The 15,588-nt window shown below is 41.3% G+C and overlaps 1 protein-coding gene across 9 annotated transcripts in view; it reads right to left on the reverse strand.

The window, feature by feature from the left end:
- The window catches only part of BRCA1 (BRCA1 DNA repair associated), a 243,881-nt gene that overhangs the window by 112,243 nt on the left and 116,050 nt on the right, over positions 1–15,588 (reverse strand). For all 9 annotated transcript variants that reach the window (XM_068264418.1, XM_068264421.1, XM_068264423.1 and 6 more), the window contains exons 13-14: positions 15,127–15,211; positions 10,698–10,876 (exon numbers count right to left, since the gene is read on the reverse strand). In XM_068264418.1, coding sequence (XP_068120519.1) covers positions 10,698–10,876; positions 15,127–15,211 — 264 coding nt within the window. The remainder of the gene's footprint in view (positions 1–10,697; positions 10,877–15,126; positions 15,212–15,588) is intronic.

The following is a 15,588-nucleotide window of genomic DNA, read 5'->3' on the forward strand; positions in this document are numbered from 1 at the left end:
GTAAATATACTGGAATAACTTTAAACATGTCACATGTAACAAACATTATCATAATGTGTCAATGTGTGGCAAGCACAAATCTCTCTACCATCTGCACCAATCTACAGTTTTCACGTTGGACTGTGTAGTTTGTAAAAATACTGCCTACGTTTCGTTCAGGAACTTTTTATGGGGAACAAAAAAAACCTCACAAATTACTCTGGTAAGCAGTGTGTGGAAAATGTCAGTGCAACAGAAATGTATATTTAATCTGCATGATTTTGGTAGGTATTTTTCTACAATGCATGTCGTCATAGTGTTAAGTAAAATGATGGTGCTATATAAATAAAAAGTAACTTCACTTGTTTAACCTCTTAGGGACCGGACAGTTCTGGCCCCTTAAGGACCAGAGCTGCCCTTTCCCCGTTTTAGCCTTGTGATTATTGTGATTGGCTTACACTGGCTGGGATTAAGAAGCCCGCTGTGAGAATGACAGCGCGCTGCAGCATCACCAAATCGGCAAGAGCAACAGTAACGGTGTGAGTGGGTGGTGGGAAATAGCGGAAATCTACACCCTGGCAGGGATAAGCAGCCACAAACATGGCAGAGATCTCCACTAGCTACGTCCAGAAGAGGTAAAATTCCAGGTTATTAATTAAAAGAAACTCTAAAAGGTAATAATGGGAGGACTGCAAAAAATGTTATTTAATTTTTTCTTTATGGAAAATGAGACTATTTCTATGAACTCACAATTTATATGCCATGTACATTGTAGAATATGCTAAGCTGCTGCAAAGGGAAACATGCAAGCCCTAGAGAACCAGTGAAGCACGGCATTCTTAGCAAAGCTAAATGACCCAGTGGAGTAAACCTCTGAATAGTGCTGGATACTCCTGAAACATTACCATATGCTTTGTGAAAGCTTCAGGTAAAAGAAACAAGGTAATTACAGAAGTTGGGTCTGATGGTTATCTAATGGATCATAAGCAATGGTTCAAAGGGAGGGAAACTGTAATTAATTTTTATGGCAATTTTAGAAAACCATGACTAGCTGCAAATTAAAATGGAGAATGAATACAAAACAAACTGTTTTCCAGCAATATTTACTGAAGGCAAGGTTGACACTTTATTCGTAGTGTCAGTTTATGTGTGGAAAATCTCTAACAGTTCCCATAAAAAAGAAACATGATGGAAACACTCCATGGCTAAAAACGTAATTAGTACGTATTCTTGATTTCATAACTGAATGCTTTGATGCTTCAGTAGAGGTTTTAGATTTTGATTATACTGCTCAAGTAATATCACTTTCAATCACAAGCTCATTTATTTTTACTTCATAAAACAATGATAACTCGAAACATCTGTTGTACAATAAAGCTAAAGCATCGATAACTCACTTTTGCTTTGTTCATTTTACATACTGTACTTTTAGGTAAAAAGGTATGTCTTTCTGACATGAAAACTGGAGTTAGCCCTTTTTCTTTTACATTTCTTTGATAACTTTGACATTGCTGCTTTCTGAGAACTTAATAACGGACGGGAACCCTAAAAACGGTGCCAGATAAATAAACAGTAATACCTACTGCAACAGGATTATTATTTGATTTAGCACCACCATCTTCCGTGGCGCTGTACAATAGATTTCAAGGTGTAACAATACAATATAAACAATACAACAGTAAACAGTACAAGACAATGGTGGATTACAGCTTATGCAGTGAGCAAATCAAATACAGATTTTTACAAAATGATGTAAGAAATGCACGCACATTACATTGCAGGAGAGGAGAGCCCTGACCAATTGGCCTTGCAGTCTAAAGGATGTACAATAGGTGAAGGAAATCTGTGTATGGGATAGTAAAATGGTGGTCAGTTTCTAGGGTGTCCCAAGAGAGAGTATGATGCCTGAAGCGGTGAGTTTTCAAGTTGCGCCAAAGAAAAAAATATTCTGGCGTATAAGACTACTTTTTAATCCAGCAAAATGTTTTCAAAAGTCGGGTATCGTCTTATAGGGCGGGTACTGAAACTTCCAAGCCGGAATGGAGAATCTGCAGTTGCCGCATACGGTGGGGGGAGCTCAAAAACATCCGCAGCCACATCCCCACTGTATGCGGCGACCACATGAAATAAGCAAAAGTGGTGCTGTACAAGTATGACAGAAGAAAATCCACTCACCAGGATTCCTGGAATGAGGTGACTTAACGCGGTCCCGATGACTAGGCAAGGGGGCAAGCTGCAGGTGTCCGGGATGCTGGGGGTATGGAAAAAAAGAAATAGAGCAGCGCTGTGCCTAGAAAAACACGCCTCTTTCAACTGTCTGGCTCGCCCTTGTATCCTATTACCGTACCTCCTTCTCTGCCTCTCAGATCTCACTCCTGAGGACTGCAGTGAAGCGGCGCAGGCACACATGTGCGAGATCTGAGAGGCAGAGAAGGAGTACACAAGGGTGGACCAGACGGGTGAAAGAGGCATGTTTGTGCTACCGGTTTAATAGTCTTGGAGACAGGGATAGCTAACCAATCCAAGCAAGCTTTAGATACAACAACCAGACAATACCCGATAAGGTACAGCAGCTGCCGTGATTGGCTGGTTGTTGTATACTGGGTACCACATACAGTACAGCACCAGTATCTGTACATGTTTATACAGTATAGCACCAGTACACACAGTACAGTATACAAATGTCCAAGAGTCAAGAGGGGTAGTCTTATAGGTTACGTATATCCCAAAATGTATACTTTAACTGGAAAAGTTGGGGGGTTTCTTATGTGCTTTCTAGGGTTTCTTATATGCCCAGTCGTCTTATACGCCGGAATATACGGCAAGTGTAGGTTAGGGGAAGATGTGTTGAGGGAGGGTGTCCTAGAGGAGGGGAAAGGGTCGAGAGAAGTCTTGCAGGCAGGAGTAAGAAGAGATGACCAAGCAGGAGAAAATTGATGCAAGAGCTGAGATTGCATGTAGGATGCTTTCTGGAAATAACTTTATTTAGATGAGAAGGGCTAGATTGTAAAGTGCTTTGTAGAAGAGCATCAGGCTTTTGAATTGTATCCTTTGTGCAAGTAGCAGCTTGATGTGGATGAGTCGTGCAGCAGAGCTCATGATAGACTGTAGTGGAGTGAAATGGTTAGCGGGTAGGCCACAGAGCAGAGAGTTGTAATGGTCTAGAGGTGAGATAATTAGGGCATGCACAAGTTCGGTAGTGTCCTGTGCGAGAAAAGGGAAGATGCAGTAGATGTTTTTTTATAAGGTGGCAACAAGAGCAGGATAGTGTGTTAATGTGTGGTTTGAATGAGAGAGTCAAATCCAGTATTACACCTTGGTAGTGCGCCTGGAGGACAGGGGTGTCTGAACAATCATCAACAGAGATTGCTGTGTCAGACAGGGGTGTTGAATTATGGGGTGGAAGATTAACTATTTCTTGTCCATGTTGAGTTTTAGAAGACAGGAGTACAAGAAGGATGAGATAGCTTTGAGACAGCCAGGGACATGAGCTGTTAGAGTAGCCAAGTCAGAAGTTGAAAGGTAGATTTGGGCGTCGTAAGCGTATAGGTGATACTGGAAGCCAAAGGAACTGATGAGCTGACCAAGACCATAAAGGTACATAGAGAAAAAGAGAGGTCCAAGGACTAAGCCTTGGGGGACTCCAACAGTGAGGGGATGTAGAGAGATGGTGGTGCAAGAGTAAGCAACTCTGAAGGTCCTATCTGTAAGATAAGAGGAACACCAGGATAGGGCCAGACCCTGAATGTCCATGGATGAGAAAATTTGGAGGAGAAGAGTATTTAAATTGTAATTTTAGCCATCTCAAGTATTCATAAATGCAGGGATATAATTTTAAATTACATAACATAATACCAAATGAATGTAAAATAGAAATGGTGCATATTATGCATTATTTTATAACCAGTGGAAGACCTACCATGAAGACACCTGAATCACTCGATTCAGGCAGCAAAATCTAGGGGGCAGATTTTGAACCACCCACCTTCCTGGCACACGCACTAACCTCATCCATGCATCCCTGTTCTCATTTCCTATAACATTATAAGCAGCTGAGGTGTTGATATTTGCCTTTTATCGAGGCATGCTACGGTAAAATCCGATCACCGGTTAGAGATCACCATGGCCAGTCATGGGGAAGCTTTGGCACGTGACTAATCAGGTGAGGTTGCTGGCACTACGCTGCCCAATCACAGCCACTCACTGCTTCTTTTGCTAACTGGTGCTGATGCTCTCGCTGGCAGGACCACAGCATCATCCAATTTGGGCTAATCACTGCACTCAATCAGTAGCAGTGACATCTGAAAGGTCACTGCTACTGACCAAGTGCAGTGATAGGACCATCGGCAGCAGTTAGCAAAAAGAGCAGCAGGCAGCTGTGATTGGCCTGTCTGGTGTCAGCACCCCTGCCTGATTGGTCACGTGTCAAAGCTTCCATGTTTATAACACCTTCATCTATCAGAAAAGTCAGTTTCCATGGGGTGTACTTGCCGTTTTTTGTACTGCTCTACTGACAGTCAAAAGACTAGTGTGAAAGTCCAAAATAAATGAACTGACATAAAAAAATGCAGTGAAAGCCCTAACGCTTGCACCTTTAAATAAATTCAACCATTGCAGTTTTCCGATTTCCATTCATTGCTTCACTTGAAACGCTCTCATAATACCATGCAATTATCTTTTTTTACTTGATGCACCTGCAGAAATATCAGACTACCTCTTCACTTATACTAGAGGCTATTGACCTTTAGAGACACAAATTAAGACTGTGTCAGCTTTTAGATCAAACATTCAATCAGCATTCCAATTTTAAATACTAACGCAGATCCTGTTAAATATTTTACTGAGGTCTGCAGACTAAATAGCTTCCCACCTTCATTTGACTTTCTTGGTTTGGGCATGCTGTCCTTTTATTGTCATAATCCAATAAAGTGCCAAATACACAGTGTAAAATGATTTTATTCATAGGTCCTGTATAACTAAAGGGAGACTTTACTTGTAAATTTGTCCAGCTTCCTCCTTGATACTTTAAAGGAGTACTGTAGGGGTTAGGGGAAAGAGTTGAACTTACCTGGGGCTTCTAATGGTCCCGTGCAGACGTCCTGTGCCTGCGCAGCCACTCACCGATGATCCGGTCCCCGCCTCCGGTTCACTTCTGGAACTTCCGACTTCAAAGTTGGAAAACCTCTGCGCCTGCGTGGCCATGTCCTCGCTCTCGCTGACATCACCAGGAGCATACTGTGCAGGTGCAGGCCATACTGGGCCAGCGCAATATATTGCTGGTGACGTCAGCAGTAGCAAGTCAACAGCCGCGCAGGCGCAGGGGTTTTCCGACTTTGAAGAAATTCCAGAAGTGAACCAGAGGCGGAGCAACGGTGAGTGGCTGCATGGGCACAGGACGTCTGTGGGGGATCATTAGAAGCTCCAGGTAAGTTCAACTCTTTTTCCCCCTATCCCCTACAGTACTCCTTTAAGGAAACTTGCAGTGAGAGGCATATGGTGGCTGCCATATTTTATTTCCTTTTAAACAATACCAGTTACCTGGCAGTCCTATTGATATAATATGCTTGAAACAAGCATGCAACTAATCCAGTCAGACTTCAGTCAAAGACATCTGATCTGCATGCTTGTTCAGGGTCTATTAATTAGAATCGCCTTTATTCACCAAATATGACAAAATGTCGTACCTGGAATTATTTGTGGTTCAAATGGCATTGGCAACACAGTAGTACATATAACTGACATAGCACTGACAACATGGGAGATAAACAATTGATGCAAGCATAAGAAACATACATTTAGAACAATTTAGTGCAACTGCGAGCCAATGTGTAGGGCAGTACTGTCTAGGGGAGCTATGAAGTTCAGGGTGGCTAGGGAATTATGATGCCTAAGGGATTAGAGTGCAGCATGAGGGCAGACCTCGAAGGGGGGGGGGGGGGGGGGGATACTGGAGTTTAGCAGAATGACTGCATTGGGGAAGAAGATGCTCGTGCGTCTGTGGTTCTGAAAGGGATAGTCCTATAGCAGCAGTCCGACGGAAGAAGCTCGAAGAAGCAACAAACTGGGTGGGAGGGGTCATTGGAAATTCTGGTCGCATTGTCTTCATTCTAGCAGTGGTGATCCCATGACCTTTTCCGCAGCGTTAATGACTCTTTGAAGTTTGTACTTGTCACTAGTGGTTGCATACAGAGGAGCAAAGGATGGATTTAATGGAGGCGGTGTAAAACCTGGTCAGCGGCTCACATGGTATACCAATTTTGTTTTAAAGAATAACCTCTGCTGTGCCCTCTTCTGAATTTTGGTGGTGTTTTGCATACATCTTAGGTGATTAGTTAAGGTTTAGCCAAGGAACCGAGACGCATGGTACCCTGGAGACGTCGGTCTCGTCAATCAGAACTGGGTGGAGGGAGCGCCTTTGTGGGGTAACATTAGCCAGGTGCTGATCTCAAGGCACAGGCTATTTGTGAAACACTAACAGCCCTTGAGGTCCACTTGCACTAGTGACCTCCGGGAACCAGTGATGTGCGCTTTATTCGCAATAGACATGTAGAGGTTGCTATGCTTCTTTGCTTTTTATTTTTTCATTTGTATTTTTTTTAACAATAATTTTTTTTCATTTATTTATTTTGTTTATTTATTTATTATGGGGGGGGGCAATTGCAGCATGCATTTATTTTTGTCGCTATGGCGGTATCGTGGAAGAGTGCTGTGGGTATGGCAATTGCTTTTGCCATGGGTCACTGCTAATTGTGGCGATGATATTACTACCATATACTGTGGTTTGCAAAAGTATTCAGCCTCCTTGAAGTTTTCCACATTTTGTCATATTACTGCCACAAACATGAATCAATTTTATTGAAATTCCATGTGAAAGACCAATACGAAGTGGTGTACACGTGAGAAGTGGAATGAAAATCATCCATGATTCCAAACATTTAGAAAAAAAATAACTGCAAAGTGGGGTGTGCCTAATTATTCAGCCCCCTGAGTCAATACTTTGTATAACCACCTTTTGCTGCCATTACAGCTGCCAGTCTTTTAGGGTATGTCTCTACCAGCTTTGCACATCTAGAGACTGAAATCCTTGCCCATTCTTCTTTGCAAAACAGCTCCAGCTCAGTCAGATTAGATGGACAGAGTTTGTGAACAGCAGTTTTCAGATCTTGCCACAGATTCTCGATTGGATTTAGATCTGGACTTTGACTGGAACATTCTAACACATGGATAAGTTTTGTTTTAAACCATTCCATTGTTGCCCTGGTTTTATGTTTAGGGTCGTTGTCCTGCTGGAAGGTGAATCTCCGCCCCATTCTCAAGTATTTTGCAGACTCCAAGAGGTTTTCTTCCAAGATTGCCCTGTATTTGGCTCCATCCATCTTCCCATCAACTCTGACCAGCTTCTCTCATCTGACCAGAGCACCTTCTTCCACATGTTTGCTGTGTCCCCCACATGGCTTGTGGCAAACTGCAAATGGGACTTCTTATGCTTTTCTGTTAACAATGGCTTTCTTCTTGCCACTCTTCCATAAAGGCCAACTTTGTGCAGTGCACGACTAATAGTTGTCCTATGTACAGATTCCCCCCACCTGAGCTGTAGATCTCTGCAGCTTGTCCAGAGTCACCATGGGCCTCTTGACTGCATTTCTGATTAGCGCTCTCCTTGTTCGGCCTGTGAATTTAGGTGGACGGCCTTGTCTTGGTAGGTTTACAGTTGTGCCATACTCCTACCATTTCTGAATTATCGCTTGAACAGTGGTCCGTGGGATGTTCAAGGCTTTGGAAATCTTTTTGTAGCCTAAGCCTGCTTTAAATTTCTTAATAATTTTGTCCCTGACCTGTCTGGTGTGTTCTTTGGACTTCATGATGTTATTGTTCTTAATATTCTCTTAGACAACATCTGAGGACGTCACAGAGCAGCTGTATTTGTAATGACATTAGATTACTCACAGGTGCACTTTATTTAGTCATTAGCACTCATCAGGCAATGTCTACGGGCAACTGACTGCACTCAGACCAAAGGGGGCTGAACAATTACGCACACCACACTTTGCAGTTATTTATTTGTAAAAAAATGTTTGGAATCATGTATGATTTTCGTTCCACTTCTCACGCGTACACCACTTTGTATTGGTCTTTCACAAGGAATTTCAATAAAATTGATTCATGTCTGTGGCAGTAATATGACAAAATGTGGAAAACTTCAAGGGGGCCGAATACTTTTGCAAACCACTGTATATATTGCTCTGCACTCTTAAAGGGACTCCGAGCTCTAACTAAAATCAAAATCTGAACTTACCAGCTTTCAGGAAGGAGCCCGACACTCGGGCCCAGTGTCGCCGGGGAGCCGCCGGGGAGCCATTTCTGAACAGGCCCAGGGAGAAGAGCCAGATGGATGTCGAGGGACCTCCCGACCTACGGTGGGCTGGAGAAAGCCCCAGGTAAGTTCAGATTTTGATTTTGGTTAGAGCTCGGAGTCCCTTTAAAAAAAACAAAAACGCCAGCTAGCGATTGCCTGCGGTTCAGCGATTCTCGATAGACAGCCGCTAACCACATAGAACTAGGTAGGCCCATAGGATTATTTAACCTCCACCATGAACTTTGTTAAACTGATTTTTAAATGGTGGTAGCTCCTGTTGACTATGTACGGGCTTGTGATAGTGCGGAACCTCTGGGGGCTGGTTCCCGCTTGGCGATTCTTCAGCGCTTTGCTTGTCGCCAATGATCAGCAGGGCGCTGCTACTAATGTATCCCTATGGATGCATTCACACTGCAGCGGTTGCGATTTTGTTTGATCGCGGGCGCACTGCATGTGACGTTTCGGGGGGCGATTCTCATTCTATTGAACAGGAGTCACGAGGGCAAGTCGCGCTGAGTTGCAAAATTTTGGCAGTGTATCGGAGCCAAACGCCATCTGTATGAACTAGCCCTAAGTGTTATGTACATTTATTTTCCATTTAGATGTGAAGAATAAAATTACTCTATTAACAATTTACTGAGTATCTATATTTGTGCATATAAAGGGCTGGCATTTGGCATCTTTTTTCTGGTATTTCTCTTTTTTTTTCCCCCTCTCTTTCTCATATTCCCGCTTTTGAGGGTGTTCTATATTCCTCCTTCCTATTTTTTTTGTTTTGTTTTTCTTTTTATATAATACGTGTTTTAGCAAACTATAGTTAAAGAAAATAGACTGCAAACAAACTATGATGGAAATACGTTGCCCAGGCACAAGAGCGTGTTGATGAAGCTTTGTATTTTGGCCGGGCATTTGTTCTGAGCTCTGCTCGGAGCTTGCTGATTGTTTGCAAAAAAAACTCGGTGGATCGGTGGAGGGGTGTTTCCTGAAGTCCATAATCCGTTCCAAAATCTTTGCTGCGTTGAGGACAAACTTTGTTATCCTTGCACCAACAGTATTGGCTAACGGAATTAGAGGCAGATGATTAGCAGGACTGCAAGGTAATTTGCGTTGTTTAAAAGGAAATAACTATGTCAGCCTCCATATTCCTCCCACTTCAGGTGTGTAAGCGAGAAGTGCCACAAGTGATAGACAAAACACTTCCCCTGCTATTGCTTACAACAGAAGAGATGAAATATGTATTCTTCAAAGAGAATACCTCCAAGACTGCCTCAGTTCCTTTCTTTACGTATTCCTTTGAGAGGTAGAGGTAAATTTCCTCTAATGCCACAAGCCTTCGCAAGTCACACCATGCAAGGAAAAAAACTGATAGCTTGCTGCATTTTTTTCAAGCAGTGTTGGAATTGGGATAATTCCCAGACGTGATCAGGCAATCCGATCAGGCAAAACTAAAGATCCCCTAAAACACATTTAGAAACAAAAAAAGAGCGCTCTGAGATGGGTGTAAAAGAACAGAACATTGTCCTATCCAGGACAGGTCTCACTTGCATTTTTTTTTTTAGACGCTGTGTGTATTTACTCGATCTAGCACATAACTGAAGAAAAATGAAAACATTTTCCACATACAAATGTGACTGAAAAACATGTATGAAAATAGGTGTGCGTTTTCGACGTATACAAATACAAAGGCTTCCTAAATTTCGTGACGAGACACAGTTTTACTTGGAAGCCAACTGTGAATAGGCTGGAGTCCTCAGACGTTTATTGCCTCTTTTACAGCAAAACCACAGAGTTGAAAAAACTGCCAGCGCATTTTTACAGCCTTTCTTAAAAAAAGGTTTTTGGAATAGTTCAATGCAATGAATAATAAAAGACATTCTGGTATCATAACTAATTATACGCAAATAATACTTGATATGAACACACTTCTGAATTGGATATCGACTCTCCTTCGTGGATTGTACATGAAAAATGTTAAGTAGTTGGTGCAAGAAATTTAAGGTACAGTAATTTTCTTCACTCCAAATAAAGCCATTCTAAAAGTTTTTGGGGTCCCAATATTGTTTAAAATGATCTCCACACAGTACAGTGCCACTGAAAAACTCATTTTGTTGGTTATAAAACAAGGGTAACTCAGATTTATGCCTTGAAAACACAAGACTAATGATTTCGGAAACAATATTCTGTTTTGGATTGAAAATTAAAAGAAAAAAAAAATATCCCTACACTAGAAGAAATGCATTCACACTATTTGGCTCTGCTAATATAGAGATTGGTGGGTCCCTGTAAACAAAATGTACCAAACCTTTAGATTCAGACTTTCAATATTGCGAAAGATCCTCTGTCTTAAGGAAAAACAAATTACCTGGCTCCTTAGAGGGTGGACTGCATTCTGGTGAATGGACCATAGTGTGGGATTCCTCCTGGGTAAGGACACTTTCTTTCAATTCCTTGAATATGTTTAAGGAAACCCGAACTTTCTCTGGAGTTTCCCTTCTAGATGCAGTCTGAGGGAAGCTAAGTGGGGGAGTTGGTGATCTTGACCTAAAAAAAATTGACGTAAGGAGAAACAAGGAGATAACGGTTTATGTTATCTAAACATGAATTATTCAGTAGTTAGCAATTGTAAAAGTACTAAAAAGTAGGCAAAAGGTAATATCAAACTTGTTTTGAAGTAATTTCTTGGTGGGTGCTTTTAAAGTATTTTATTAATAAGGTTTGGAAATATCTAGTTGGAGAAAACTCAGAAGAAAAGTTGACTGGCTATGTGCCCATAAAGTAATACCAGGAATATTATGATAAACTAAATTACACTGCTTTATTGGCTACCTTAAAACAGGAACTTGAAGCTTGGAAAAAAATACAGTATTTCTTGATCAGGTCGTATCACATCTGTTAAGAGGACGATGCTCCCTAAATTAACATATTTTAGGGTTCTACCAATCCCAGTAATTACAGCTGGTAAAATAATCTAATGGATTATATAAATCTCAAGGAGGACTATCAGATCCCCAGTTGTGAGATATTACAGGGTGGCTCAGTTCCCTTTCCTGACATTCCTTTATGCTGGTGATTATACCCCTGCATGGGTTGAACTGGAGAATTATATAATTCAACCTATGACCTGGCGGAGTCTGTTGTTGCAGGGCTGGAGAATCGCACCCCTTAGGGTGCTGGCCCCGACAGTCAATCACACTGGAGATTTGGAGAAAGGCAAGATACAAATATAAATTACAGGTTGCGCCCTTGATGGACTTATCTGGAAACTCAGACTTCCAAGCAAGGTTAGACCAGTTGGCATTCTTGAACTGGAAAAATGCTAAATTCATTACGATACAGGACTTGCTAGAAGAAAATAAACTTCCCACGTTAGTACAACTAACGGCAATTAGTCCTAAACAACCAAACAAGTATTTTCGCACTTTTCAGATTTATCATTTTCTCTTTTTCATATCATTTTCTTACAACCGCTGACTTAGAGTTACTAGAAAAGGGATTTTGTCACTCTTATATTCTATACTTAACCAACCTTCGCAGGGTTTTAGGCATTTAGGCATTTTTCACCTATTATTGCTATAATGAGCAGTGCATAGACCAATTTGTTCCTATGTTTTATGAAGTTAGTTTATACGGTTGCACTAAGTCAGGCAATATATGGGGAAATATGCTCTAGTGAAAGGACGCATTTGTCATACAGCGGAAGACCAAGCGATTGTCTAACTAATTCAGAACAAATACTAAACAGACTGGGAATCTGACAGTGGGGCTTCCTTAAAAGAGAAGGAATGGTCCGAATGTATGGAGACATTGTCTAAAGGGAGCATATATTGCTCAAGTCTGGAGACTTGATTATGAAAAAAAAACTCTTACACAGAGTGTGTGTGTGTGTGTGTATATATATATATATATATGTATATATGTATATATATATATATATATATATATATAAATATATATATACAACCCCTTTAAAGAGAACCAGAGAGGAAGCACCCTCATGTATTTTATTACATTTATCAGTGGGAACATGACAGTAAACACCTACCATGCTTTTAGTTTTATTCTTCACTGCCTAATCTGTCTGTTATCAGCTGTGATAAGAACCCCCGACTGAGCACTCAGTCTAGATTTGACCTGGAATCATTGCCACTGAGTCAGTCTTCTGTGGAGTCTTTTCAAGCCATAGCCTGCCCCCTTATGGCTTAGCTTTCCTGCTTTGCATACTTAGAGCTCTGATGACATGGGAGGGGCTGCTGCTGCCGAAAAAGAAGCTCTGATATAACAGACAAGTGTATCTGTGTGCACTGTGCAGCCTGTCATTATCTACTGTATGCAGTTTAATTTCTATGAGAGACACTTTCTACAGGCAGCCACACAGCATGCCAGAATATTAAAGCTGACTGCACACAGATGAAAGACTGCAGCAGCAGCCCTGCTTGTCTATAGCATCACAGAGGCTAGACAGCACATCCAGAACAGCTTGTAACCTGGAAGCAGAAGGGATATGAGCCGGCAGCCATATTGGATTTTTCCTGGAGCAATAATGGATAAAAAAATACTCAAAAAGGCACCCCAGAGTGGCGAAATTATCAGGTAGAGCATTTATTCTTTACAAGCTATCAACTGATACGTTTTTGTGTGAATCATTCATCTCTGGTTCCCTTTAAGCATTCATAGATTTGACGGTTCTAAATCTCCCTTGTGTTTTAGAGGCTGCAACAACCAATCCACGTTAATTCATATCTTCTGGCTTTTGTCCTAAGGCAGCACATCTATGGGACAGGGTCCACTCTCTTATTTGAAATGATTTGGAGGTTTTACTCACCAAGGATCCCAAGGAGTTTCTCCTGAGTTCTACACCACCAGAAGTGAAATAAATCAAGCATAAATTAATTCAGTTTGTGGCTTTGGCGACTAAGTTACACATAGCTGATTTCTGGCTACAGCCTATACTGCGCTATACACTGGTTGTAGAAAGGACTAACTACATAATGCAATGCAAACAGCTTAATGTGCGAATAGCTGATACCTGCGATCATTTCCATAAGGTGTGGCAACCCTGGCAATACAAGGCATGTACCAGAGGAGCCAAGAACCTAACTTTGTAGTTTACAGGGGACCTAGTTTATTTATGAGACACACCACATTGGTTGATACCTGATCATATTGTGTACACAGAAACCCAGAAGGGAGAAAAGGGTTTGGGGACCTCAGGTTGGGACCTCTGTTCTACTGATTAAAAATTGAGATTCTGAGAGATCATATATAATTTTGAATGTTGCAATTTGATTTAAAATGACTATATAGAACATTAGCTACTATTTCACAATTTTGTATGACTGTATAATGGTTTTTTAATCACTGTGAAAGTATTAAGCAATGTTGTTGTGCTGTTTTGTATTTTTCTGAGAACGTCAATAGAAGTCTTTGAAACTAAAGCTCATATGTAGTGTCCCTGCTCCAATTCGGAACTACAAAAGAAGAAAAAAAGCTATCCATGACTGGAAAAAATACAACTGATCCTGTATTAGGGACTTGTCCCAACCATAAAACAAATTATAAACTAGTCAGCAGATCAAACAAACTAATATATAATTCCTACAATCAACACAGTAATCAATGGACAGGTAAACAGCTAATAGGCAATCCCTCATACAGAGCGAATGTAACAGACGTCAATGATCGTGGAAAGCTCCATAGAAGGAAGAAACAGAAGTATTGCAAACCAGGCACTAAGTCGCCTTACCCAGAGAAAGAAGTGTAAGATCCGCCGCCCCGCTGTAGACAGTTTATTATTGGTTTTAGGTTTGGGACAAGTCCCTAATAAAACTTTGTGCAATATTGGAAATACAGGATCAGTTGTATTTTGTCCAGTCGTGGATAGCTTTTTTTCTTCTTTTGTGGTTTCATATATATCATTTCCATGGCTATGTGGTTGCTATTAGCGATTTACAGGCTCTGTCTGTGTTGTTCTAGTTGTTCCAATTTGGGACCATGTGGTAGGGAACCAGAACAGCCACATTCAGCACCGGACAGCAGGATAAGGTGTGTTTCATTTAGCTCTGATACTTCCCCATTCCAAGCTAAAAGGTAGAAGTATTGGAGCTAAATGGAACGCACCCAGTCCTGCTGTCCAATGCTGAAATGGTGCCGAGTGCTGCTGTTTGGGTTTCAAAATACGTGATCCCAAATTTGAACACCACAACTACTCATTTGTACTGCAGTGCTACCAACTCAACCGCCCGAGGATCATCAGCTGTTAGCTTAGACAGCAATCTGAAACCGGTGGCCTAACAATACATAAAATGTGACTAAGGGCCAGTGCACACCAAAAACCGCGAGGCGTAATCGCAAATGCTTAGCTATTTTTGTAGCAATTGCGATTTCCTATTTATGCCTAGCAACTTTGGAGCGTTTCGTTGTAATGATTTTGCAGTTCTTGTAAACTTCAATGTGAAAGTGCTTTGGGCAAAAATTACTCTGTTTAGAGCTTTTTAGAGTGATTTTCCACTTTTCCTATACTTTACGTTGAGGCGTAATCACCTCCAAAATGCTGCAGGACCCACATTTGCTTTTGGCCCCAAAAAAAGAAAAAAGAAAAATTCGTATCGCTCTAGTGTGATCAATCCCATACAAACACATTAGCCAAGCACTTTTCGTAGCACTATGAATTTTAAAAGCAATCAGAAGCGCTCTTGGTGTGCACCAGTCCTAAGTGTCAGAATCTACTGATTTCTTTGACTAACGCTAAGCAGAAACTGAATGACATTTAAACTCAGCTGTAAGGATCTTACCCAGTGCCACACTTCTCCAGCTGTTCCACACTCCTCTGAGACTGTGCCCCAGTATCTGGGATGGCATCAGGTGAGATGTTACTTCCTACAAGACAGAAATGTTCAGCATCATCTGGTTCTCATTATAGGGTAAGCATAGCAAGACATGTGGGCCATGTTTTATCCCTCACTGCATGCCTCCCTTAAAATGGACCCATAGATAGACACACTTCACAAATTAATAACTGGTTAAAATGGTCCCATTGTGCTATTATTGCAATAACAAAAAACTACTTATGAAGAAAACCATTACTTAGGTGCCTTTTTCACTGAAGGCACTTCTATAGGACCTTCGGATCACGCATGATTTGCTGTTTACAAGGATACTGGCAAGCAAATTAACCTGCTGGGCGTTCTGATTATGCACAGCCGCGGGAGTTTTTTTTTATACCTAATTTTTTTTTAATCATGTAGCTAGCCTAT

This window comes from Hyperolius riggenbachi, chromosome 12, assembly GCF_040937935.1.
Source record: "Hyperolius riggenbachi isolate aHypRig1 chromosome 12, aHypRig1.pri, whole genome shotgun sequence".
Classification (NCBI taxonomy): Eukaryota; Metazoa; Chordata; class Amphibia; order Anura; family Hyperoliidae; genus Hyperolius; species Hyperolius riggenbachi.